At 58.8% G+C, this 27,398-nt stretch overlaps 1 protein-coding gene across 1 annotated transcript in view; it reads left to right on the plus strand.

Moving 5' to 3' along the window:
- The window catches only part of MAD1L1 (mitotic arrest deficient 1 like 1), a 209,387-nt gene that overhangs the window by 55,584 nt on the left and 126,405 nt on the right, over positions 1-27,398 (plus strand). The window contains exon 10 of the mRNA XM_064478169.1: positions 5,245-5,331. Coding sequence (XP_064334239.1) covers positions 5,245-5,331 — 87 coding nt within the window. The remainder of the gene's footprint in view (positions 1-5,244; positions 5,332-27,398) is intronic.

Here is a 27,398-nt window from a genome sequence, read left to right on the forward strand (position 1 = left end):
TGGAAAAGGTGCCCGGGATTCTGCATCAGTGATGTGACTCTTGCCTTTTTGTAAGCATTTCCTTCCAGGCCTTGCCTCTACACAGATGGTATTAATCAGGGTGCACTTAACCTTGTGTTTGGTTTTGCCTTTTCAGTGAATATATATATGCTTGTTGTTGTTAAAAAGAGGCAAATACACTGGCGCTTAAACTGTTTTCTCACGTCGCGTGCACTTACCGTTTCAGCGGCATTGTGTGTGTGGCGTATTTTACAAACCAGTCTGAGGTCGCTGGGCCCAGCAGCATGGGAATCAGGAGCACGGCCTCGGCCAGGCCGCCCTGCGTGGGTCTCAGCTTTTCCAGTTGCTCCCGACTCCTCTGTGCCTCCGCTTCCCCACCTGTGTAGTGGGGGTAGTGAAGGCTGTTGAAAGGATGAAACGACTCAGTATCCGGAAGGTGCTTAGAGCGTCTGTCTCAGAGGGGGCAGGTCCCCCGTACTGTGGCTGCGTCGCAGAAGTGACGCTTCTATCGGCAAGGGGGCTCGCACCCCCTGCAGCTGTGCGGCGAGCAGCCCTTTTTATGGCAGCCCTGCCGTCGTGTTTTTGTTAGTTGTTTGGGTGTTTTTTTAATTGTATTTTGTGTTGTTATTTATTATAGTTGTTTTGAGGATGTTCGATGATGTATCAAGTTGGCAGAAAGCTTGGTAACATTTCCTTACGTAGTAGTCACAGCAGTCTCTCCATTGTGAGTGGCAGTTTCCAGAATTCTTGCAGTGACATTTGTGGGTAAATCGCTCTGCCTTGTCTTCTGGGATTCTTTTTTTAGTTTTGGACCAAATTCTGAAACCTAATGTTGTCCATCAAATTGACAGAGAGCCTCCACGAATGTTGTCTTTGTCAGACGTACAGCAGATGGTTTCCTGGGTGGCACAGAGAATTTTTGGTGTCTTGCCGTGCAGTGTTACATGATTGTTTTACTGCTTAGATTTCCCTGTTTCTGCAGATGATCAATGGGTCCAAGTTGTGCACGAGAGCCACCTGTTGGCAGATCCGAAGCCCCGCCCCCAGGGGTTTTGCTTCGGAGGGTCCAGAGGTGGAGGTGGGTGGGCTGGAGTGATTCCAGGTGATTCTGATGCAGAGGGGGACTGTTTTGGACACCCTCCCGCCCCCACGATGCCACGGCCCACAGAGCTGCAGGAGTCCCTTCCTGGACCAGAAGTGGGCATGCCCGCGCACGCCTGCCCACGCTCTCCCTGCCTCTCGTGACCTGTAGCGACCGCCTGGCCAGCGCATTTTTGCCCCCATCAGATGTGACGTGTACTGCGTCCTGTGGTGCGGCTGCAAGTCTCACTCGCTTATTTTCTTTCACTGAGCTTTTTTTGTTTAATGTTAAAAACAGTGATACAGGGAGCATGAAATGGTGCAGCTGCTGTGGAACACAGTATGGCGACTCCTCAGAAAACTAAAAATGGAGGAATCCCCAGGGCTGCCCCTGGGTGTACGTCCAGAAGTGTGAAAGCAGAGACTTGAACACACACTTGAAAACCAGTGTTGACAGCATCGCTCTTCACCGTAGCCGAAGGGTAGAACCCACCCAAGTGTCCGTCGGTGGTGACGTGTTGTGCTGGGCCGCGGAGCTGCTGCGCCCGCGCGCTGCTGTCTGCTTTCTCTCGGGGCCCATTCTCAAACCAGTGCCTTAGAAGTGCTGTTTTAACTAAAGCTCACGCAGTTCATTCCTGCAACAGGGCGTGCTTTCTTTTTGATCAACACTGTAGAACTTAACAGTGTGTGGAATTCCACACTGTTCCATTTACTGATTAATAATTACCTCAAATTAAAACGTGCGCTCCTTATTTACATAACGAGCTGTCGTCAGCTGCTTTCACTGTGACATCCTCGTTTCCCAAACTCAGTGTCGAAATGGGATTGGGTGGGAAGCCCTACAAACGCTTTTAAAGTTTCCTGTCTTCTTCTGCTCTGGTGAGATTAATGGGAGTGTGGGGGCTGCCGGGTGGTCGCACCACCACGTGCCCGGGTCTTGGGGTTCTGGAAACAAGCCTCGAGGAACCCTTTTGAGCTGGGCTCGGCCTGGAGTTGTGTGAGCTGTGACTGAGTCCCGGGTTGCCGCAGCCCGTCGTGTCTTCCCTTTAAAGACTCCCGCCTTCTCTGTCTCCGAGGGTGGCGTGATTCTGAAGTGTTGCGCCTGGCTTCTGGAGTGTTGAGCTCTGCTTTTAGGAGAAGTTGAAACCTAGTGACCAGCAGGAATGACAGGCCTGCCTGGACTCCTGAGTCTCAGGTCACAGAGTCAGAGCTGCAGGTATTCCAGCCCAGGGCCCCTCGAGGAGGACTGGTGTCCGTGTGTTTGCCAGCAGCAGCGGGGCAGGGCTGGGCCGGGAACAGGATATGGGGTCCTTCCTGTGTCGTTTGGTCTTCTGGAATTGGGCCTGCAGGACAGCCAGGCCTTGTGACTTGAAGACCCCTCAGCAGGAAGGGTTACGCCTGGGTCTTGGGGCTGGGGTGTCGCCAGGAGGCCGCTGCTGGAAAGCCGGACCCCTGTGGCTGTCTGCCCGGCACCCTACCCTGTGGGTCCCGGTGGTGGCCACTCTCTCTGCCCTCTCCCAGGGGGGTCGGGGCACAACACAGAGGACAGGCCGGAGGGGCTCCTCAGGCGCACGGCGCCTTTGCCTGGTGGTCTTCGTGCGAGAGGGGCAGGATTGTGGGAAAGCCAGCTTCCTGCTTAGTTTCTTTGAATGTGGAGCTAGGCCTCCTGACACTGTTGAAATGGCTGCTCAAAAGTTCCAAAGTCTTGGGGTGTCAGACAGGCTCCGTGAGGTTTAGCTGGAGGGTCTGAGGCTCAGGCCGCCTGGGGTGTGGCAGCCTTGGCCTGCAGATGTGCAGACGCCCCAAGCCGTCAGTGGGAGTGGAGCATTTCCAAGGATAGCATATTAAGCCCATTTTTCTCTTCATTTGACCATTTCCAATTTCCTGTCATTATTAAATTGTTACATTTCAAATTATCTTTACTTCAAAGGAAATTGGAGAGCCTTGGTTTGCAGAGTCTGGCTCTCCTCTGTTACTCTAGCTCCCCGCTTTGTGGGGTAATTTGTACCCCAGGGCAAGAATCTTGTTTCTAAATTGCTGTCACGTGCTCCCAGCTCTGCAGACGGCTCTCCAGTTTCCAGGAAGGCTTCTGTTTGGGGGGTGTTGCAGGCAGCTTGCCCTCAACCAGAGAAAGCCGCCATGTCAGTTAGTGAGAGCTCCTGGACAGTGTGTGGTCACCTGTCTGGCAGAGGCCTCTCCACGGGCCCTTCCCGCTGTTCCGGGTCTGAGCCGACGGACGCGGCCCTGCCTGGAAAGGGCGTGAGGAGGAGGGTGGTGATGGTCAGGCTTCCTCCGCCACCCTCGGGGCCTCTGTCTGCTTCTCCCATGTGGCGCTGCCTGGTCCTGGGCCCCTGGGGCGGGGGCCTTGCAAATGTGGACACACGCCTTTGTTTTAAATGCACTTTGCGCTGATGAAGGGACAGTGTGTGTGCTCCTTCGACTGCTTAACACAGGAAAATAGAAAACAACTTAAGTCTCTTTTAATATGTTTCAGAAAAAAACTTTAGCTTAAAAGTCTTTACTTGTTCTGCTTATTTTCCTATTAGTATTTTTAACTCCCTGAGTTGGGAAATGTTGGGAAGCTTTGAAAAGAGAGGCATTCAAGGCCGGTTCAGCCCTTCCCCTCCTAGGCCCCGGTTTCTCAAAGGTCTTTCCCTGGGGCACGTCTCTTCACTGTGACAGTTTTCTAGTCTGCAGAGCCGCTTTGTGTCCAGGGCGGAGTCAGGGTGGAGACCTCTGCGCTGTGCCTCGCAGACTGTCCAGGCAGGGGCTTTCCCTTGCTGGTCGGGAAGGGCCTCCCTGAGGTGACCTGAGGGGAGGGGCGTGGAGTCACTTGTGGGCGGAGAGCCGACGGCTGAGGCCCCAGTGTGTGGGGTGGGGCAGGGGCTGCGCTGGGCTTTTGGGTGCTGTGCTGACAAGTGGAGACATCGGGGCTCATGTTCTAGCGACGGCAGACTTGAGATGCCCCCACACGGACGATGGGTTTGATGGTGGTGGTACTGGGCTGCGTCGTGCTGGAGTGGGGAGAGGCTCAGGGGCTTCCTGGAGGAAGAGACATCTTCCCTGAGACTTGCAGGCCCAAGGGGCCCAAGGGTGTAGGGTTTGTGGGGCACGGACGTGAGGCTTGGTTTCAGCTGGTTTCTATGAGGGGTCCTTGGGTTCCACGCGACTGCAGGTGCCAACTTGAGCAGGAGGGGTTCACTGGTAGGTGAGGGGACGCTGGAGTGTGCTCTGGGGCCAGAAAGAGAGCCTTCGGTAGTGAGCTGGCCAGTGGCCCCTCTGTAGCTTGGCGTTGGCCTCTCCTTCCAAAGGATGTGTGTTGTCTGTGTAGCTTGGGTCCCAGCCCCCTTGGCCCCGCCAGCCACCACCGTTTGCTCAGTGCTGGGGACCCATTTGTGGAGGGGGTGTGGGAGTGGCCTCAGTGCTCCCCACAGCCTCGCCCCCGTGTAGCCCTGGCCTCGGCCCCTGGCCTCGCGCTCACGCCCTCTTGGCCCCTCCGCGTCAGGGGGCCGTTTAGCCGGTGGGCCCCGGGCTGGTGTCGGGCAAGTGCACGCGCTGCTGGATCCCCTTTCATCTCTCGCGATGGTCCTGTCGCACCTTCTCCTGAGCCTGGTGCTGGGCTGGGGGGCTCCGGCGATCACTGTCTGAGTCTCAGTTTCCCCACCTGTGAAATGAAAACCATGAGCAACAGGGCTGCTCTGAGCATTGACAGACACAAGTAACCTGGAATAGGTTTGAGAATTCCGAGCCTTGTGCGCGTGGCGTCTGCTGTGCCCAGTCTGGCGCTGCTGCTGAATCGTACGTGGGTTTGGAAGGAGAAGGGAGGAAAGGAGACCCAAGTGCCCTGGGCATGTGCACCTGCTTGGCAGGTGCTGGTAAACCTCACTTCTGATCCTCTGCATAGTGACACTCTTATGTGTCGGCTTGCTTTTTATAGGTGAAAAAAAATCCAGGCTTGAAAAAATAACGTGTCCAGTGTTACATGGCCTGGCTTCAGGCTGGGTTTGAGCCCGGGGATGGGGGAGCACACCCACCACCCTGTGTAGGACCTCACTCATCCGGGTCTGGACCGGCAGTGGTGGGCGTGGCTTGTGGGGTCCCCGCAGTGTGCAGACCCAGGTCCCCCCGGGACAGCCGTGCTGACGTGTGTCCTTGGTCCCGCAGGACCCCGGAGGACCTTTCCAGGTTCATCGTGGAGCTGCAGCAGCGGGAGCTTGCCCTGAAAGACAGGAACAGCTCCATCACCAGCAGGTAGGCCTGGCGGCCCGTGTCTGTGGGGACATGTCTGCTTTGGAAAGTGGGGGCCAGCTCAGGACCAGCTTGCTTCCCTGCTCACTCCCTGCCTTGGGCTGAGCCAGTGGGAGCTGGGCTGCAGGGTGCAGGGCGCCCGTGTCTGCCCCACGGCAGTGAGCCTGGCGGTCAGAGCAGCCAGGCCCTGGGGCGGCTTCCTGGGTGGGTCTGAGGCGGGTGTTCCCCACCCGCCGCACTTTGCAGAGGTGGGGGCTCTGTGTGGCCCCTTGAATGTGTGGGAGCCTGGAGCCTGGGCTGAAGCATCTGAGTGCGTGTGAGTTTGCAGACTTGTGCACTCAGGAAGGGTCCTGGGCCACCCGAGACTATGGCAGCAGGATGTTTGTGTCTGCCCCCCGGAGCCCAGGCAGGCGGCTGTGACTTCCTCCAGGGCCTGGTTTTCCTCCAGACCCTGAGTGTGCGGTGTGCCCACACCCATTATCCCACTCTGACACCTGCCGGGTGTCCCAGGATTCAACTCAGGTCAGCCAGACCCTGACCCCACAGGTGGAGGGCCCCGTCCCGAGGGCCCCCCGCTTCCGGGTTCCCAGGCTGCTTGTGCTTCTGTCTGACTGCGGATTCAGGCACCCCCACTGCCCTTGGTAATTTGCTGGAGGGATTGACAGAACTCAGGAAAGCCCTTTACTTAGGGTTACTAGTGTGTTACAGAGGGTGCGGCCGGGACAGCCGACAGCCGATGGGAAGGGTGCATGGTGGGTGGGGGTGGGGGCAGCGCCTCATGCCGTCCCCGGGCGTGGTACCCTCCCGGTTCCTCCAGGTGCCCGCTGGCCCGGAAGCTCTCTGAACCCCCTGGTTTGGCAGTTTGTCTGCAGGTTCCTGCTTGGTTAGGTCTTGCCTGTTGGTGATTAGCTCGGTCTCTAGCCCCTCTCCCCTCCCTGGAGGTGGGGGTGGAGCTGAAGTTTCCAGCCTCTCGTCCTGTGGCTGGTCCCCCTGGTGTTCAGGCCCCTGCCCCCCGCCCCATGCCGTCTAGGGGTCGGCTTGAAGGGGCTTGTTCCAGGGGTCGCATCAGAAGGAGAAAGGAGAGGCCTCTTTCTTGGATCTCCTTTTTGGAACAAGGAAACCTTTCCTAGGAGCCCCCACCATGCTCCCGGCCAGCAGATTCCCCTCCAGTCTCACTGGTCCAGGCGGGGTTTTGTCTACCCCGGACCAGGTACCCACAGAGGATGGGGTCACCATGGCAAGCTTAAACTAGTCTGGTCCCCCCTGAATCACTTGAGGGTGGACAGCTGAGTGAGGCTGACCCCTCCAGTGAGTGAAGGGCTCGGGGACGGGCTGGGAGGACAGTGACCCCAGAGGGGCCCTCGGGGCCCTGCACGGCCAGACTGGCCGGCTGGGTGGGTCTGTGAGGACAGTCTTTCGCCGCTGATTCTCCTCCACAGCCTCACCCCGCGGTGCAGTAGGGTTTTAATAATTTATTAGTTGAAGGAAGGTTTTCTTATTTTGGGGGCTGGTGTCACTTTGAAAATTGGGTTTTAGAAGCATCTGATTATGTTGGACATAATCACGTCAATTTAGTCTAAAACCCTCAAATGACAGAGATTGCCTTTTACTCCCAAAGCTACTGTCGGATGAAACGGACGTTAAAAGCGACTTGAAATTAAAGCTTTAACATTTTTCCAGGTGATCCTCTTTATCTTACTTTGATTTTGAAACAGAATGAACTATTAGGGGAAAGGAAGCGTGTCTGTGTTTTTCTCCCCCCAAACTATGAAGTATTTTCTGAGGTTTTCTGAGCAGCAGCAGGAAGGTCAGCCCCCTAGAGACCATGAGCGCCTGCGGGACCAGCAGCGCCCTCGGCTGCACTCACAGCTGTTGATCCAGCCGTCTCGGCTCTTCCCTGGGAGGGCTGTAGGTGGGACCCTGCCCCAGGGAGCAGCCCTCCCCGGCGCACAGGTGGTCTGCGTGACTCCCTGGTGCTTGTCCGCCTCTCGGGACCTTCGGGTTCCCTCGGAGCTGTTGCAGCTGCCCCGGGAGCATGGGTGATCTCAGACCCCCAGACGAGCCCTGTGCGCCACCTCGTCTGCAGGATGGGCACCTGTCTGTCAGGACTGGGTGTCGGGAAGTGTGGTGTGACAGCACGTGGCACAGGGCCTGCAGACGACTGCTTGCCTGGGGTGGGGTGGGAAGCTCTTGATCCTGACTGTCCTGACCGTGTGACCGCCTCAGGACCATTTCCTGTGTCCAGCTCATCTGTGCATCACCTCGTTTCATCTCATGGAGGTCCTGGGGGAGGATACCATCACTGCATCTTCCTCCTTTAGGTGATGGAATGGGTCAGAGAAGCCTGGGAGCGTTCTTGAGGTCTCAGACGATAGGGAGCACTCATTTCTTCAGGAGCCACGGGAGCTGGGGTCCCGTGCCCTCGAGGCCCTCGCTGACCAGGACAGCGAGGAGGCGGTGCACAATGCCGTTCACGCCGCCAGTGGTCTGGGTGGCTGCTGTTCCAACAGACGGCGAGGCGATGTGGCCGTTTCCACGTGGAGGGCCAGGGGACCTCATGAGGTCAGGCCCACTGATGTCATTTCTGCACGTCTTTAGTGGCAGTTGGGCAGAAACTCAGGTTAGCAGGGAAGAGGCCCCTTGGCAGGAGGGTGAAAGCTCGGGGTCTGGCCAGCTCCCAGGCAGGCGGGGCTCGGGCCCGAGGGTTCGATGTACGTTCCCCACCTGGAAAGGGTAAGTCAGCAGGCGCTGACCCAGTGCCCTGCGGGGTCCCGGCGGGAGCGCGGGCCCCGTGCTCTGTCTCCTTCGCTGGGTTCTCAGGGCCCTTGCTGAGGTCTGCACCAGCCTCTGTCCAAGGTTACCGCCATAGCGCCCGGCTGACTTACCTGGGGAGGACCCCATCCCACGCACGCTGCCGAGTCCTGGGTCAGCCACAGCAGCTAAGGGGCATCCTATCCCAGCCTTCTGTGAAGTGAGTGAAGGGAGAAGCAGAGCACCGTGCACCGCACAGGAGCTGAGCGGAGAAGCAGCGCCTGCTCGTTCTGGGAAGATACGGTGCCGGCCACCTGGGCGCCGCACGCAGGGCCGCCACCAGCCTGGGGCAGGGAAGAGTGCTCCTGTACTGGGGGTTGAGGCTTTGACCCCACATCACCGAGGAGCCCTGGTTCTGCACCTGCCGTAAGTTTGGCTGGGATTTTCCCCTTCTTTGACGTTTGTGCCTTCCGCCTGCAGACGGGAAGCCTGGGCCTCATCCCAGTGTTGGGCCCGGGGCGTTGAGAGGCATGGACCTCCCCGAGCCTCCAGGTTGCAGAGAAAGAGGGTGCCTTCTGCCTCCGGTAGTTGCTGGCTTCACGCGCATCTGTGTTTCCCATGTCAAAGTGGGGCTGGTGTCTTACAGGGCTGCTCTGGGGGGGGGCAGGGTGGCGGTGAGGCACCTGGGAGCCACGGGTGACGTGCAGCTGTGAGACAGCAAGGCCTCCGAGCTTGCGGGGCCGGAGTCCGGCCAGAGCTTTGGTCAGCACCCTGAGGTGTCCTTTGGGGGTGAGCGTTGGCGTGCCTTTCTGTTGGAGGGCTGTCGTGAACCGTCAGGCCTCTCTGTGTTTTTCCCTTGTGGGCATCTCAGGCAGCCGCAGGGCCTGTGGGTCACTCATGCGAACATGTCTGTCAGTGGACAGGAGATTTGTCACAGCCCCGGAACCTTGCCATTCTTGCACGGCTGTCCTGGCTTCAGTTTCAGTTCGTGGAGGCTGAGTTGTTCCTCTGGAGACGTGCTGAGGACACGCGAGTACTCAGGTCTAGCTATGTCCTCTGTCACCGTTCTTCCGTGACGCTGCCATGCAGCCACCTGCCTGCGGGGCCTGGGAGCATCCTGACAGCTTCGGGACCCAGCGACCTAGTGCACAGCCAGTGCGCGGCTCCTGCCCTGCCGCGAGTGGAGCCGGGGATGCTGTGTGCCGGGGCGGACAAGAGGCCGTGCCTCTTCCTGGTTGGGACCGCAGCTGTGGTGTTATGTGTCGGACGTCACGGGTAACCTCGGGGAGCAGGGGTGGGAAGCTCGCGCAGGGACTCACGGGGTTGCGAGCTCTGGGTTTCTTTGCTTTGCTGGAAATAAAGGCCCCACTTTGGAGAGCGGTGGTGGAGTGGAGCGGGGGCTTCTTGGGTCCCGGTTTCTCACCTGCACAGGTGGCATGGTGGTGGGAGAGCGGTGAAGGTTTACAGGGTGAGTGCCTTGCCGGGCTCTGTGCCAAGGGTGCAGGAGGTGCCACCGCCCTGTTTCACAGCACAGACAGCTGAGCCCCTGTTAGCAGCCAGGAAGCTGTAGAGATAGGGTCTAAATCCTGGTCTGCTGTCTCCAGAGCTCCACAGGTTTGCTTGAAGCCAGAGCCCAGGTCCCTGAGACGGGCTCGGTGTGGCTGTGGAGAGCCCCCAGCACGCATCTCTGGAGAGATGGGCATCGTGGGCCCGCGGTCCGGCTCAGGGCTGCCTGCTGGTGTGACGCCTCAGGCCACCTTCCTTGACGCGGATTTCAGGTAGCTGCCTGCGGAAGTCGGTGGAGAGAAGCCCCTGACGGGCGTGGGAGAAGAGCGGCCTCCACGTCCCCGTCTGCTGGGCGCTGCGCGGTTGCCGGGCCGGCTCTCCAGGCTGATGAGCGGCTGGACCGTCAGCCTTCGCCGCTCGCCGTTCCCGCCCAGAGGCGTGCTCTAGCTCTGGGCTGCTCTGGTGACAGTGTTTCGTTTTGAAGACCACATCTTCCCGCCCCTGGGTTCTCGATGCCTCAGAAGAGCCTTGGCCTCCGACTGTCAGAGCGTGAGGGGCCTGAAGCACCCAGAGTCGCGGTCCTGCCTTACAACCCTGGCTGGTGGTCCTGGACCCCACCGCAAGCTCCCCAGTGCTGTGCTGGGCCCACTGACGGCGGGGCCGTGCAGGGCCGCCCCTGTGCTGCTGCCAGGGCTCCGGGTGGTGCTGGGAGGAGATGAGTGAAGGGGGCTCAGGGAGGAGCGGGTGAGTGAGTGGTCGCCAGCCTCAGGGCAGGTGGTCCCAGGGCCGCTGTGTTCTCCTGGCACCTGCCAGGTTGATGGGTGCGTCTTCACCTCCCAGGGTTTGGTTAAGATCAGTGGGGTGGTCATGATTCTTAATGCAGCTCTCTTCCCACTGTTTGTGCAAACCACTTTGACTCTCCTTTCAAACCTTTTGGAATATATTCAGGCCTTGTCACATTTGTCCCTTGTGTCTGCCTAAGTTACAGTGGACTCAGGCTGTCTCGAGGCCAGCAAAGCCAGAGGCGGGCACGGAAGGTTGATGATGACCGGGGACCTGTCCCTGTGCATCTGCGTGGGTTTCATGCCTTGTCTGACGTGGGCGGGTGAGGGCTTGGGAGCTTTCACTGTCTGAGCACAGGCTGCTTGTGCTTGAGTCTTGGCCCCGCCACTGAAGAGCTGTGTGTCCCTGTGTCCCCGCTTTTATGAGCCCTTCTCTGTGTGTCCTGTGGTGGCAGTGGCGGTGGCGGTGGCGGTGGTGATGACAGGTAGGGTTGTTGTTGGAAAGCGTTAGACTTGCTGGCGCAGCGAGCAGACTGGTAGCTAGTTGTCCTGATCGTCATCCTCACTGGTTCCTGGGGCGTGTGCCTTCTGGGGTAACTCAGGGCGGCCCATGGGGAGTGTCCAGCGGGCTCAGGAGGGGACAGTGTGTCTCGGGGGTGGGCACAGAAGTCCGGAGGGTTCAACGTGCGGGCACACCTGGGAGCCAGGGCTGCAGGCTTTGCTGTGGATCAGACGTGACAGGCAGGACACAGAGACCAGGGTGGGGTTCTGGGGAGAGCACGTGAGATGTGGGTCTGCCTCGTCCATCCACAGAGAACACAGCAGAGCAGGTGGAGGCAGAGGGCACTGGGAGTCCAGCTTTGGACGAGATGGTATCAAGGAGCCTGTCCGACAGCCAGGTAGAGGCTGGGGAGTCTGCGTCGGCTCGGAGATCTGGATTGGAGGTGTGTAGGACGCCTCCCTATAGGTGGGTGAGGACACAGCCCTGCCCACGGCCTGCGGCTGTTGGGCAGACGGGGGTGCGGCGGACACGGCTGGAGTCCTCATGACCTGGACGCAAGTGATTCGGGGGCAGTGGGCATGAGAGCTGGCCTGGCCCCAGTGGCACCCTCGCCTGGAACACCCCTCTCTCAGGTAGCCCTGTGCATCCGGGCCCTCCCTGCTGGGCCTGGGGCTTGGGCATTTCCAGGTCGCTCTGTCTGAAGTGGCGCTGTGTACACCCGCCTTCACTGGGCTGTGTCCTCCACGGCCACAGAAGCTCCCTGGACCCAGAGTGGGGCCCAGCCCATCCATTCCCTCATCATCATACACTCATTCAGCAAGGTGGATGAGGCCTCCGGGGTGGCTGCCCCACTGTGCGTGGCACCCCACCTTGTGGGCGTCCACGGGCTCAGTGATCACCGGTGGCCCTGCCCAGGAGGACCCTAGGGAAGCCTGCGCTGTAGTGTTGGCCTTGGGCCACCGCCAGTCGGCCTCAGCTTCCTGCAGGATGACCCAGGTGTGCCCTCTGGGGACACTGCCGGGCGCACTTGACCCTTTGTCGTCCTTGGAAGGTGTGCATGGAAGCCGTTGTGGGGAGTTGCCTGTTCTGTCCTGGGCGGAGGGTCTGAGTGAGCGGCAGCCCCCAGGGTTTTCAGTGCTGAAGACTGAGGCCTGGCCTGCCGTCCAGCTCTCGATGCCACACGACGTTACGGGCTTTGGCAGGAGGTGTGTTACCAGCCCATGTCTAATGGGCCTTCTCTGCACCTTCCTCATGGCAGGTTCCAGGGACCCAGTGTGGCGCGCAGGCGCTGAGCTGGCTGGCTCTCGACCTGGAGCCTCTCCTTCCCACGGGGCTGAGCTCGCTCAGCGGGTGCTGGTCGCTCAGCTCACGTGGCCCTGGTGGGAGACCCTGCCCCGGCCCGGGGGAGCACTGAGACGGCATGGCCCCCCCTCAGCCCCTGCAGACGCCCAGCTGGGACTGTCAGGGGCTCCGGTTTGTAGCTTCGTCCCTGCGTCTTCCTTCCACTCACTGGCTCAGATCTTGGGGAAGGCCCTGCTCTCTGGAGCCCCAGTCCTCTCAGCTGTGAATCGGTCATGGTGACGTTTATTCACATGCTGACCATCTCCCGGGGCCCCTGTGGAGTCTCTGTGAGGGTGTGCGGGGGCTGCCTTCCTCGGCTGGTTGCTTCGGTGAGGAGACAGAGCATAGGCCTTGGCTGTGGACGGCCGTCTGTTGGGGCTGGGCCACGCCATCCAGAGGGACCCCTGTGGGCTGTACCCATGTGCTGTTGGGTGCAGTGACCACTGGAACGTGGCTGGTGTGAGAGAAGAGGTGTGTCTGTGAATTGAATTCGCAGTTAAACGGCCGCTGTGGTTGGCGGCTTCCCTCTTGGGCGGTTGGGCTCTGCTGGGGGCGGTGGTGAGCAGATCTTGGGGCTCTCCTCTCGTCTGGAGAACGTGGTGTAGTAGACGTGGACCCTGCACGCGGTCGGTGCAGGGGTTAGCGGATAGCTCGTGGGGGTCGTGTTCTGAGGCTCCTGCCTGGGGGCCGGCTCTCAGCCTGGACTGTGACGGGGGCGTGTCTGCTGCGCACAGGGGCGCCTCGCTGCCCGAGGCAGATTGATGACCAAGGGGGCAGGATGCGCAGCTCTGCCCCCAGCGCTGGCCTCTGGGGGTCCGGGCTCCCTGCGAGGCCTTCATTTCCATCTCCAGAGCGGGGTTGGTACCCCCGTCTCCTCCGGGGGGCGCAGGGTGTGGGTTGCACCTGCCTGCAGTGCCTGTGTTTGGACGTGAGGTGGTGCCTGCAGCCGTGGAGCCACTTCCTCCAGCTCTGTCCTCAGAGCCTCCTCAGTGGCCTCCCCAAAGAGAGTACCGTACCAAGCCTCTCAATTTTGTGGCCAGAGTGGGGGTAGGGAGGGGAGGGAGGAGAGTGGAGGGCGGCATGGGGGTGAATCAGGGCTGTGTGGGGAAGCCCATGGCTGCAGGGGTCCTGGGGTGACCTAGTTCCCCAGGCGTCCACGGTGCTGGGGAGCTTGTTGGCCGCCCTGCTGTGTGATTTCTGCGGGACAGCCTTGCAACAGGCTCTCAGCTCAGCGAGCACGAGGGTTGCCTGTGGGCCTTTCAGCGCAGGCCCTGGTCCAGCAGGTATGGAATGGGGACCATGTGCTGTACCCCATCCCGCAGGCTCCGGGGCTGCTGGTGCTGTTGGCCCAGGGACCACACTGTGAGCAGCAAGAGCTCTGTCCTTCTTGGCTTCCTGTCCTGTCACATGGAGAGGGTCCCCCTTGGAAGAGGGTCACTAAAGCCCCGGGGAGGGAGGGAGGCGGGATTTTCTGTAAGAAGACTGCCGTTGTTCTGATGGGGCCATCGGCCTCATGCTTTCGGGGCCCTCACTTCCGTGGACACACCTGGTGTGCGGCCACCCAGAAGGTCATGCTTGTGGCCTACACAGGCCCTGTGGGTAAGTCTGCCCGGCCTGGCCTTTAGCCACAGCCCTGCCGCTGATCCTGGAGGTGACCCTGTGCTCCTGCCCCGGGGCGATCCTTCCTCACAGAGCCCTCCTGACCCTGCTCTCACTCTGCCAGCAGCGGGCAGTGCAGACGCCATGCTGGTCGAGCTTGTGCAGTCTGAGGCTGCCTGGCAGAGACCCTGGACTTGGCATGGTGGCTCCCGAGGGGCGAGTGACGGAGCAGAGGTGGCCGGCGGCGGCAGGGCAAGGAGTCGGTCCTCAGCGGCTCGCCCGGGCGGCCTCTGGGCGAAGGCAGCTCCTCCTCCGGGGAGCGCCCGGCCGGGCACCGCTCTCAGCTGAGCAGGGGCTGGGCTCCTCCGCTGCCTTCAGCCAGCTGGTGTTGTCTCTCCTCAGCGAGATGAGGTGCCATTAATGTTTCACACCGAGACTGTTTTCTTGCATGTTTATCATTTCCATATTTAAAACGTCATTTACATATTCATAGGTCTTTTAAATAAGTTTTTATTGTTAAGGAATGTGGAAGTGGATAAAATGTGAAACTGTCCCTTTTATTCAAGCACTGGAAAAAAATGTTCATCCCCAAGATGACATCAGCTTCTGAGTGGTTAGTTGTGTGGCGTTTGCTGTAGGAAAACTTCTGTGGGAGGCAGTGCGTCCTCAGGCTCACCTGCCGTCCTGCGGCGTGCAGGCCCCGGCTGGCCTGTCCCTGGCCCTGTCACGCTGTGGGTTTCTCCTGGTCTGGCCTGTGCCTTCCACGGAGCTGGGAGGACGTCACCTCTTTCCCTCTGGAGCAGGATGTAAAGGGACAGGTGCTTGGTTTGTACGTGGAGTGCACCTTCCTCTGAGATGCACCAGGTGGCCTCTGGTGGCCGAGTGCCCTGGCCTCTCCTCCCACCTCCTCCTCGTTTCTGGCACAGAAGTGCCCTGTCACTGGCACCAGCTTCAGTCCTGCATTTGAGGCAGCTTGGCGCAGGGAAGAGTCCAGCCCCCAGTGGGACGGCGGCTGCGTTCCTGGCTCTTCTGCGTCAGTGCGGGGCTGGGACAGGGCTGGTCAGCCCTGTCCAAGCCCTGGTCCCCCACGTGGTCTGTCGGGGAGGGGGAGGCACCTGCCCTCCCCTTGCAGGAGTCTCACCAGGGCCACTCGGGACGTGTGGGGTGCTGGCCTGGGCTGGTCCGAGAGCTGGGGTATTGCCGTTTCTTCACGTTTGGGCACTGGGGAGTCTGGCCGAGCCTCTGTCTCCAGGACGTTGGGCGGCGGGGAGCTGAGTGGAGACACTGAGGACCGACGAGGAGCAGAGGCCCTGGGAGGACGTCTGCAGGTCGCCTACGAGCTATGGGCTCTTGGGTGGGTCTGATCTAAGCCAGGCGTTGCTCCCGGAAGTGGCCGGATGCTTCAGGGCCGTCTGCCAGTGGGAGGAGAGCCGGTCTGCTCGTCCAGGACTGGGCCCTACAGCCTCTTGCTGGCCGCTGACCCCAGGGTGACAGGTGCTTCCACGTCCTCAGGTTCTCGGCACCTCTGTTGCTTTCCTGTCTGGAAAACCAAGCGAATGCTGCCTGCTCTGCAGGGTGGCTAGAGAACGGGGGGCGGTGGGGTCCCTGCACCACGTGGGTGCCAGTGAGGGCCGAGACCTAGTGCGGTGCCTCCACCCGGGGCCGCAGAGACGGGAGGCCCCTCGCCCGTCCTCGGGCTTCCTCCAGCAGGAACGGCAGCAATCAGACAAAATCTTCTTTACTGGCTGCCCCGAAAGGTGGCATTGGAATCTAGGTTTCCGCAAACGCTGGACAGGAGCAGAAGAGGGTCATTCCTGAGTGGTGTTTGTCTTTGGGTGGAGGCAGTGGTGAAGGACCCTTTGGTGAAGGAGCCCTGGCCCTTTCAGTGCCTTGAGGCTTCTGCTTCCTTGGCTGATTGGAAGGCACTCGAGGAGTCCTGGCGGGAGGAAGCAGCGCCATCTTTGTAGCCAGAGCCAGGGCGGACGGGCAGGGCCCCTGGATCCTCCGTCCTGTGAGGCTGAGGGTGGGGTCCCCGTACCCGAGGGCACGGGTGTCCTGTGCCCGCCTCCTGCTCTGGGCTCCGTCTCTTCTCGGTCTCTGGTGATGCTTCTCTCAGCTTTCCTGGTGTGGACTTGACAGCCTGAGCCAGAGAGCTTCCCGCTCAGCCACGAAGCCCAGCTGCTGCCGGCTCATCCCCGAGGACAAGCCCGGGGAGACACACATGGGGATCTCGTCCGCAGGTGGGGGGCGGTGGTTGTCTAAGGTCCTAGGCAGCCTCAGCACACTTTCCTGCCTTGTTGGCAAACGTTAGCAGTCTGGTCCCTACTCCCTCGGTGGCCCCGGCCCCCCGTAACCCAGCCCGGAGTGGGTGTAGGGAGGTGGCAGAGCGGGGAGGCGCCGTCCCTCTGATGCCCGGGCCTGAGGCCTTGCTCGGTGTCTGAGAGCACAGACCGCGCGCTCAGGTTGTTTCTGAACCAGACTCGGCCCCCTCATCTGCGCGGTGAAGCCAGTCTGTTGACAGCGGGCTTTGGGGAAGGGACGTGCAGCACTTACTGCAGGCGCCCAGCAAGGGGTCCAGGCAGCTGGTGCTCAGAGCACCCCAGCTCCCTGATGGGTTTTGGAAGCCTTTTGAAGGTCAGGTGAGGGAGGGGTGGCAGCGCCTGTGATCAGCTCGGGCAGGGTTCTCTGACTGGCTGACTGTGAGGTCACAGGGCGGTGTCACAGGGTTAACACCACCAGTCTCTCCTGAGGCCCCAGGAGGCCTGGGGGCTACGTGCAGTTAATTCCGTTTGGCGGGGGGGTTAGCATCTGTACAACAAGCTGGGAGGTGCGTCAGATGCTGGTATCAGGGTGCTTCAGAGAGGAGCTGAGGCAGGGCTGTGGGGGGGTCCTGCCTGGTTACCAGGTCAGCTTGCCATGGAGCAGGGGCTCCAGGGGGCGCCTGGGCGTGCAGGTTTGGGTCCTGTTACTAAGCTGCATGACACAGGTAGGGACAGAGTTCAGGCATTTCTTTACTGAGTACTGGAGACAACACCGGCATCTCGCTGGGTCCTCGTGCTGACCCCGTGCCGTGGTCACGGAGCCCCACTCCGCACCGCTTCCCCACGGCTTCGTGACGAGTGCACGCTGGAGTCCGGTGAGCTCCGGGGTGCCTGTCCCCAAGCCTGCGCCCTCCTGTGCGGTTCCATGCTTGTCATGGTGGCCCCTGAGGGTCACGAGACCCTGCTTCCTGGCCTTCCCGGCACCAAGGCAAAGAAACGCATTCTGCACCCTCTGGGAAGATGGGTTTAGCTATGACTGGGCCATGTGGTCCGTCCACTTGTTGCAGGCAAAGGAAATACCACATCCCAGATGCAAGCGAACCCCTGGGACGGACGCCCAGTGAGGGCCCTTGACCCCTACAGGCAGGAACTCAAGAGTGAGCTGCAGTAAAGTGAAAGCAAGGTTATTTAGAGACACGCGGTCCACAAGTTCGTTTATGGGCTGGTTCCTTTCATGGCTAATGAGCGGGAGGAATATTCTAACTATTTTGGGGAATCGGGGAGGATTTCCAGGAATTGGGCCACCGCCCACCTTCTGGCATTTTATGGTCAGCCTTGGCGCCTGTGGGCGTGTCATTTAGCAGCTTGTGCGTTACAGCGAGGCTCGAGGTCTAGGAGAAGCCATCTGGGGTCCAGTTGGTTCTCACCAGTATTCCCCGTGGCTTGTCCCGTCTGCATCCGTTCAATGCTGTGCCCTGCCCCTTCCTTCCTGTCCCACATGCTGGGCACTGGACACCTGTTCCCAGCTCCCTGTCTGCTGCTGTGGGCGTCTGCACAAAGTAAGGAGTGTGGCCCCACCTGGGGGCCTTCCTCCTGCCTGGGGACCAGTTAGAGAACAAGGAGAGGGGGTTGTGCAGTGCTGAGCTTGTGTGCTTCCCAGTACCAGAGTCTCCTGGGTTGCCATCAGCTGCGCAAGAATTACGTGGAGGAAAACACCCTAAAGATGCAGGTGCTTGGAACTCACCCCAACATGTGGATTTAGGACTCTGCTAAATACATTCATCCTTCCGAGCACGCTTTTGACTGCTCACACGCGCTGTGAGTGGATGGTTGAGGGTTGAGCACGTGGGCCCCCGGAGGTCGGACGCCTGGCCCCTGGCTCGCCGGCGCCCGCCCCCCCCGCCCCGCACTGCCCGCACCTGCAGCCTCGGGCCTCCTTACACCACAGCTGCAGGGAACACGCGTTTGTGTCTGCAGGAGTCGTGCGTATTAACATTCACCATTTTTGGAAATTGAAAGAGAAAGCAAAAGAATTATTTATAATTGTATTTATAATTTCATTAAAAACAACTCATTAGCTCCTAATAGAAAATGTACTTACAAAAATATTTTTAAAGAAAGGACTTGGAGGAGTGACATTGTTCGGCGTTTTTGCAGATCTCTTTACTGTCGGTTAAATAGAAGGCAGCTGGAGTCTCACATCTGCTCTGCACCCGGTCTGCTGTGGCTGGCGTCCGTGAGGAGAGCGGGCCCCGCACAGATCTGTGGGTGAGGGCAGGCCCGGAGCAGGCCCGCAGGGGCCCGCAGCACGGGGAGGGGGGTGTCCGTCCCTCCTTGGGTGGAGGGAGGGCTGGAGGATGGGTGCTCCCTGTCCTCCGACACCGTCTGTGGCTGGTCTCACCTTTCCATGTGGTGTTGTCCCTTTGAAATCCTGGTTGGAGTTTAGAGGGCATTTTATAACGTTGCTTCGCCTGAAATTCAAGGGTACCAGTCGTTAAATGTCTGGGAAGATGTCCCCAGTTTTGGTGTTTCTGGGAAGGTGGTGTTCGTGTCTCAGAGAAAAGGCCGGTTTTGCCCCGAGTGGGGGTGGTTGGAGGGGGCATCTCTGGTCCGCAGCAGCGGGGCTGGTCTTCCCGCCCGGTGCTCCTGTTTCAGAAGATCAGCATGGGAGGCTGCCTGGCGCCAGGTCGCTTCCCACCCAATTTCTGGTGACATTAAGAACTCGGGCAGCCTTGCTATGCTCCCTGGAGTGCAGCAGGGTCACCATGTGCCCTGAGAGTGTGAGACCTCCGGGGTCCAAGAATAGTCCTTAATGAGAGGGGATGTGCCCTCCGCGGAGGGCTCAGTGGTGCCTGTCGCTGTCTAAGTGGGCAGAGTCTTCTTCGAACTGTGGTGGATGGAGAGGCTGATTTGTGTCCGATATTTCCATCCCTCATCCCAGTAAGAAGCTAGACTCTTTCCTGTGAAGTTTAGGATCAAGGCAAGGGTGTCCAGCTTAACTTCATACTGGAAGGCCCAGCTAACGCGCAAGACGGGGGACAGGGAGGGAAATCTACGCAGCGGGAAGGAGGATGACGTGACCGTCCGTGCAGAAAATCCCAGAGAATCAACCAGGAAACTTGCAGAGCCAGTACGCAGCAATGTTGTAGGGCGCACGTCAGGCATGCTCCTGCGTTACCGGCAGCGAACACGTACAGTCTGAAATTAAAACATACCATTTACATTAGTACCAAAGCAAACAAACGGAAATACTTAAGTATAAATCTAGAAAGTTACGTACGAGATCTGCGTGACAGCTGTGGAGCTGTGATGCAAGCCGTCAGAGGTCTGGATGAATGCAGAGATGTTCCATGTTCATGGATAGGAAGACGCAGTGCTGTCGCCGTGTCAGCTCTTCCAGACGTGGTCTACAGGTGCAGTGTGGTCTCAGTCAGAGTCCTGGCACGGTGTTCTATCTTGTGGATAGCGGCAAATTGAGTCTCAAGTTTGTTTGAGAGCGAGAGACTCAAGAGGAGCCAACGCAGCGCTGAAAGAGTGCAGACGTAGGGCTGCCGCCTCAGGGGCTGCAGGCGCGCCGTGGCGCCGGGAGTGAGGGTCCTGTTCCCCGTGTTCTTGCTGCTGTTTGCTGTTGTCAGCGTCGCTGTTCTGCCCGTTCTGACGGAGTGGGTGGTGTCTCACTGCTGCTTTAACTGCGTTTCCCTGATGCCACGCGAGGTGAAAACTGTGCACTTGAGTTAATACTCCCGTGTCTCTGTCAGTTCCCATGTCGTAACAAACATCCGGGCTGCTGATGGGGAGGGCCTGGGTGGGAGGCGTATGGGAACTCAGCTTTCTGTAAACCTAAAACTGCTCTAACAGTGATGTCTGTTAATTTAAAACAAAACAAACAAAGCAAGTGAGACGGGCCTCCCAGCAGTCAGGGTCTTGGAACAACACATGTGGATTTGTCCCTTGCCCCAAGCCTGTCTGGTTTTCCTGGCGAGCCAGAGCTTGAGGGCGGCCACGCCGAGAGTCGGGAGTGTGGGTTCCGGCTCTGTGTTCTCGAGGGCGCCCCTCTTGCCAGCACCCAGCTCACCCTGGGCACCCATTCCAGCTGAGGCTGCAGGTGTGCATGGTCAGGCCCCTCGGGCCTGCGTGGTGGGGATCTTAAGACTTCAGGGACTGCGTCGTGTTACTGTCTCGGCAAAGAGGATGCGCTTGACCAGAGAGGCCTGAGGTGAGGACAGCTGTCAAGTTCTCTTGCACCTCGTGGCCCGTGTGACATCAGCGCTGGGGTCCGGGGTGGGAGGGGGCGCGGGTGCTGAGGTGGGAAGGGGAGGAGTTGGCGTCCTGCACTAGAGGAAGCCCCCAGGGTGTGCGGTGCGGGGCAGGAGCACACCTGAGCCCCCCTGGCGGCGACCACACCCAGGGTCTGTCCGGTGCGTGAGGGCGTGTTCCAGGCCGCTGTCTGGGAGCCTGAGCCCAGAGACGCCAGTGGAGCCGCCCTCCTGCTGTGTAGCGTCCCCTGGGACAGCTCGCGGCAGGGGAGGAGAAATGGAACTTTGAATTTTAAATCCTTTTAAATTCCTTTCAACTTAACAATCCTGACTGTTCCTTCTCTGCTCCTGTCGGAGAGCCAAGGGTGTTTAGTATTCTCTCATTTCTGTGCTCTGCTAATTTTATTGTCTTTCCATATTTTCTTGCCATAAATGTAACAGATTTTATTACGTATAAACCATTTTTAACATAGCCTCTCATAAAAGCCAGAGAAATGCGGGGATTATGCCTTGCCAGCCCTCAGAACACTTGTCCTTCTGCTTTTAAGCGTTTGGGCCGGGGCTGTCTCGGTGCCTTCCTGAAATGCCCGACCAGGGCTCGCAGGCCCTGGAGGAGCTGCTGCCGTGAGCGCTGGCTGGCTGCAGGGGCCGCGGCGGAGAGGTGAGACGCGGCCCACTCCGGGTCCCGCCTGTGCACCATGGCCATGGGATTCCCAGGCTCCTCCCTGGCACGTCCCGTTCACGTGCAGAGACTCGGACCCCTTGCTTGGGCTCCAGTGTCTCAGCTCTGCACACTCAGTTGCCTGCCTGACGGTGGACGGCCTTGGCGGGGTCCACTCCTGTGTGAGGCCAGACGGGAGGCTGGAGCTGCGGCTGGGAGATGCCCGCTTCTTGATGTATCTTGGCAAGGCGCACGCGCCCAGCCCAGGACATGGTGGCACCCGGGAGGGAAGCCCCTGGGTGCGGTCTGCACGGCGCAGCGGCAGGTCCTGGACCCGCTCCCTGGTGGGCTGCGAGGGCTGCACGCAGTCGCCGGCCCAGGGCCTGGGGTGTAGCATCTGGGAGAGCTGCCCCAGAGAGGCGTTGGGGCGGCTGCTTGGTCTGGGTAAGTCCCCAGGGCTGTTTTGGTCATTTTCTCCGTGTGTTTTGTCATCAAGTATGAAATACCCTCAGAAACGAGTTTGCAGTAAGTGCGGCCCCACGCTACTGCGCTGCGTTTGCCATGCGGGCGCCCCTTGCGGCGTCCGGAGGCCGCAGCAGGCTTGCCCCTGGCCTGTCGCTGTCGCAGGTGTTTGGTTTTCCCTGTCCTGGCTGCTCTCGCACCTCGCCGTGTCCTCGCCCTGTCTGGAAAGACCTAGGCTTCGCAGGCAGCGTTGGAGGCTGCGTCTTGGGGTCCCAGCTGGGACTGGGGTCCTGACGCACGCAGAGCTGGGCCGGCCCCGTCTGCCCCACGTGGCTGTACTCTAGTCCAGTACTCAGACCCCTGCTCCTGGAGGAGGCTCAGAGCCCCCGCAGGAGTGGGGGTCAGGAGAGGGCAGGTGTGTCCGATCGCTGGGCGGGGGCATGCTATCGGGGCGTGCCCAGTGGGGCTGAGCTGCACGGGAGGCGAGCCTGGGCGGGACTGGCCGAGCCTGGCCCTGGCAGCGAGCCTGGCGTGCCCCCAGGAGGCTCGTGTGCTGACAGGGGAAGCTGCTCTGGGACGGAGGGGCCACTGCCAGACAGCCCGGGCTCAGGGTTCCCTGTGACAGGTTCTCTTCACTCATCTCTGGGAGGTTGGGCTGGAGACGCGGATACACTGTGAGCCCCTGCTGGCCCCGCGGCCGGCCTCTCTGCCCCTCCGACAGTGGTGGCTGTGGACAGGACCCCGGCGGGGGCTGTCGTTGGGCTGGGGCTGCAGTGTGAGCGCCTGCCGCCCCTGCAGGCTCTCTGGGGGCTGCTGGGTCTATGTGTGCGAAACTGTTTGCTTTTCCGACCGTGGCCACTGGCCCCAGTGCATGTCTGCTGTGCTTGCTTCCTCTTACCGGCGCTGAGTGTGTCTGCCTGGCCGTTCATGCGCAGGCCGGGGGGCTCCGGGGGTGACGGGTTGAGGAAGCCCCTCAGGGTTCCTTGGGTGAGAGAGAGGAGGCACCTCGGGTTTCATGTTCGGGGGTTTTGTTAACCTGTCCTTGAGAAACAGGTTTTCCTCAGCAGCCTTGTCATCGGCAGGCAGCGGAGGCTAGTGGCTGGGGAAGGGTGCTGCCAGACAGGAGTGGGCGTCCAGGGGCGCCTCACGGAGCCCTTTGGAAGCAGGGCACATGCGTCCTGCAGGCACAAGCCCGACCTTTGCACACCTGTGGAAGCACGTCCCGGATCCCACGGTCAGACGGCCCTGCTCTGTGGCAGGCCCACTGCTCCTCTCGGGCCGTGTGTGTCCCGCCCTTCTCTGCCCCTGCTCTTTCGAGCTGTCGCGCTGAGTCCCCCGGCTCGAGGCCTAGGAAGACCATCAAAGTGCTGCTCGCCACACACCACCTCCACCCCTGCAGGGCCTCCTCTCTGCCTCCCCGACGCTGGAGGGTGGGGTGGCCGTGTCGCCTCTGTGCCGGCTGGCTGGTCCCTCCCCCATGATCCTAGGCCCTCTGAACATCACCCTTTTCAGAGGTGAGGCCATGAGAGGGTGCCTGTGCCACCCTGCCCGCTGGCATTTTCTGGTTCCCCTCCTTGCTACCCTCAGAAAATGTACCCCACCGGCCGTGGACGGAGGTCTGATGGAGATCAGGTTGGGAGGGGGAGGGGGTTTCAACAGAGCAAGGGCGAAGCAGTCACCTCCTTCTGGGCGGTTCTGGGCCGTCCCCCTGCTCCCGGGGGCCCAGGAGGAGCTGGCTGGGGACTGATCCCAGCAGCTGCCTCGCTGCTTCTGGAGTTCAGGGGACACAGGGGCTTTGGCGCCTGCAGGCAGCCCGGCTGGTGGCCCAGAGTGTGGACTAGAGTGACTGCGCTGGGGCTCCTGCTGGCCAGCGACCCGTGGTGGCCAAAGCTGGAGGCTGACCCTCAGCCCTCTCTCAGATGGAGGTTGACTGTTCTGTGGTCTCCAGTGAGGCCGTCAGACATGATCCGAGAGGCCTCACGTGTGCTCTGCGGAGGACTCCCTTTTTTTTCTGAGTTTTAAAAAAATTTCTTTGTATTGTTGATTTCAGGTTTAATTACTGTGGTCACAGAATGTGGTCTGTTTGATTCTGGTTGATCAGACAGATTTTGGAGATTTCTTTTATTAATTGGCTTAATTTTTTTAGAGCAGTTTCAGATTCACAGCAGAATTGAAAAGAAAATACAGAGTTCGCACAGAGCCCTCCCCACCCACACGTACACACTCCCCTCCCCTCAGCCTCCCTCGTCAGTGTGGCCTATCTGGCACAATCGATGAACCCGCATGGGCACATTACCATCAACCAAAGTCCACAGTTTACATGAGGGTTCGCTCTTGATCTTGTGCATTGTATGGGCTTTGACAAGTGCATAATGACATGTGGCCACCGCTGTAGCATCATACAGAGTAATTTCATTGCCCTGAAACTCCCCTGTGCCCCATCTGCTCATCCCTCCCTCCCTCCCTCCCTCTCCCCAAGCCCGTGGGAACCACGATCTTTTTACTGTCTCTGTAGCTGTGCCTTTCCCAGAAAGTCACTTGGTTGGAATCGTGCAGCTTGTAGCCTTTTCAGACTGGCTTCTTTCACTTAGTAATATGTCTTTTAAGTTTCTTCCATGTCTCTCATGGCTTGATAGCTGATTTCTTTCTTTTTTTTTTTTTTACTGCACTCATATTTCTAAATTTACATGTACATACTATTCATTGTTTCTTAGAGTGTTTAGAGCTTTAGCTTTTTTAAATTACATAGTTATCAAAGGAATAAAGCCAGCCACAAAGTAAGAAATAATTCAAAAAGATGCGTACACCCTGCTATTAATGGCAACATTGTTTGTGATTGCTAAGATACGGAAGCATCCTGAGTGCACATTAATTGTGGAATAGATAATGAAGATGCAGCATATACATGTATACGTGTACACACACACGCGTGCGCGCGCGCCATGGAACACAACTCACCCATAAGAAAGGAGGATGTTTTGCCATTTGTGGCCCTTCTTTCACTTTTTTTTTTCACTTCAAAAACCAGAATTTTATAACCAGCATAAACATTTCCATTACATCAGAACATCAAAATACCTAGCAATAAACTTAACCAAGGAGGTTACCTATACTCCAAAAGCCAAAATGACACAAAGAAATGGAAATATTTCTTGTGCTCTTGGATTGGAAGAATCAACACTATCACAATGGCCACGCTGCCCAAAGCAACCCACAGATCCAACACAACCCCCGTCAGAATACTCGCGACACTCCTCACAGAACTAGAACAAACAACCCGAAATTTATAAGGAGACACAGAAGACCCCGAACAGCCGAAGCGGTCTTTTGTTTTTTTTTTCTTTCTTCTTTTTGTTCTCTTTTCTTGCGGTTTTTGACTAGAGAAGGCCCTTTAACATTTGTTGTAAGGCTGGTTTGGTGGTGCTGAATTCTTTTAGCTTTTGCTTGTCTGTGAAGCTTTTGATTTCTCCATCAGCTCTGAACAAGAGAGAGCCTTGCTGGACAGTGTTCTTGGTTGTAAGTTTCCCCCTCTCATCGCTTTAAATATGTCCTGCAGCTCCCTTCTGGCCTGCAGAGTTTCTGCTGAAAAATCAGCTGATAACCTTATGGGAGCTCCTTTGTATGTTATGCGTTGCTTTTGTCTTGCTAATTTTAATATTTTCTCCTTGTCCTTAATTGTTGTCAATTTGACGACTGTGTGCCTCAGTGTGTCCCCCTGTGGGTTGATCCTGTGTGGTCCTCTCTGCGCTTCCAGGACTTGGGTGACTGTTTCCTTTCCCAGGTTGGGGAATTTCTCAGCGATCATCTCTCCAAAATTTTTCTCAGGTCCTCTCTCTCTCTCTTCTCTTTCTGGGACCCTGTAATGCGAATCTTAGTGCGCTTCATGTTGTCCCAGAGTCCTCTTGAACTACCCTCATCTCTTTTCATTCTCTTTTCTTGTTTGTCTTCTGCAGTAGTGATTTCCGCTGATCTGTCTTCTAGCTCACTGATCCGTTCTTCCGCCTCGTTTGGTCCATTCTTGGTTCCTTCTAGTGTGTTATTCACTTCAGTGATTGTGTTCTTCAGCTCTGGGTGTTCTTTATGTTTGCCAGCTGTTGCTAAAATCTTCGCTCCGTGCGTCTGTGCTCGTCCTGAGTTCTCCGGACGTCTTCGCCGTCGTTACTGGAGACTCCTTCTCAGAAGCTGCCTGTCCCCTCGTCACCTGTCTCTTCTTCTGGGGCGTTCTCTTGTGCCTTGCCCTGGCGATAGTCCTCGGCCGCCTCGCGTCTCCGTCCTTCTGCGTGCTTGTGGGCTCCTTTCACGGGCTTTGGGATTGTTGTTTTCTTTTTTTAAATGATTTTTTACTTGTTTGTTTTATTTTTGGGGGGGAGGTAATTAGGTTTTTAAAATGTATTTACTTTTTTTAAATGGAGGCACTGGGGACTGAACCCGGAACGTCACGCCTACCAGGCGTGGGCTCTGCCACTGAGCTCTACCTGCCCCTGCCCCCCCCCCATTGTTTTCTTATTTCTGGCATCTGCCCCTGGTGGGTGAGACTGGGCTAGAGGCTCCTGCAGGCTTCCTGGCGGGAGCAGCTGGGGCCTGCCCTCTGCCGGGTGGAGCTTGGTCCTGGACCGCTGGCTGGTAGAGCCCACCGTACCTAGAGGCCTCTGTGGCTCGGGAAGGCCTGCTGGAGGGGGGGGCTGTGCTCCCACCCGGTGTGCTGTTTGGCCTGCAGCTTCCCCACAGGCTGTTGGCTGGGGCTGGGTCTTGGTGCTAATGATCCGATCAAGAAGTCAGCCTCCAGGAAAACTCCTGTGGATGAACACTCCCGGAATGTCCGCCACCAGCATGTAACACGAGGCAGGCGGCCCTGCCACCCCAGCCCCGACTGCCAACACCAGCCCCAGGGAAGCGTGAGGCTGTGCCAGCTTGGGGGTGAAAAATTCAGCAACAAATCCAGCACAGGGGCTCCAGGACACCAGCAGCCAACCGACCAGTGCAGGAAGAGCCTGACCGCAAGTGCAGTCAGGCGGCAGAGCTGAGCGGAGAGTTGGGGACTGGCCGGTTTGGCCCCTGGTCTGTCTGTGACCGGGGCTGACACCAATTTCCAGCCACTGGAAGAGGCGCCACATCCTCTGCTCACCTGGGCTTCCTTTCTGTGAGCAGGGCAGCTACCTTGCCCACCTGGCGCCCTGGGAGTGAGCTGGGCCAGAGGCAAAGCCCAGCTTCTCCGAGGACACACCCTGGAGAGAGACTTCAGCCCTCGGGGAGGAGGGCTGAGCTGAGCGACATGTCCAGGGGGAGATTTATGGGAACACTTGGTGCTGGAAAGCTGGTCTGGAGGCAATTAAGCTTATTTCAGAGTGGTTTTGGCAGGAGGTGCCAAATCGATAGGTTTCCTCCAGGCGTGTGTCCCTGCAGGTAAGGAATCAATCAGGCGAACGCTCCCCATCTGCTCCCGCTGAGCCAAGGAGCAGGCTGTTTACCATCCACGCCCAGAAATGAATAAATAAGCCTCCAGTAGTCAGCACCCTCTGATTCTCTGGCAAAAGCTTTTAAGTGACTTCAAGAAAGCCAGTGCCCCTGCACGGCCCTCCATTAAGGCACAGATGGACGCAGAGAGCCACAGGCTGCGCTCGTGGCTTGGGGGGAGAAGCAGCCCGACCCTGGCTCTGAGACCCTGGAGACCTGGGGATGCAGCCGGCAGCCAGGCCTGGCCACCTTCTCTGGGCTGGAAGCAGAGACGCTCACCACCGGGAGCCAAAATGAAGGTGCCCACTGCCCCGGCTACAGGTGCCGCAAGAGGCCTGAACCCAGGTGGGGCCCAGCGAGGAGACAGGGGAAGGATGGCAGGTGAGAGGAGTGGGCACCAGTCAACCTCAGAAAGAGACCGGGGCCATGACCCAGGTGACCGCCCACGGCTGACTCAGTGCCCAGGTGTGCAGAGCTGTGAGCCACCAGGAGGCG

This window comes from Camelus dromedarius, chromosome 24, assembly GCF_036321535.1.
Source record: "Camelus dromedarius isolate mCamDro1 chromosome 24, mCamDro1.pat, whole genome shotgun sequence".
NCBI lineage: Eukaryota > Metazoa > Chordata > Mammalia > Artiodactyla > Camelidae > Camelus > Camelus dromedarius.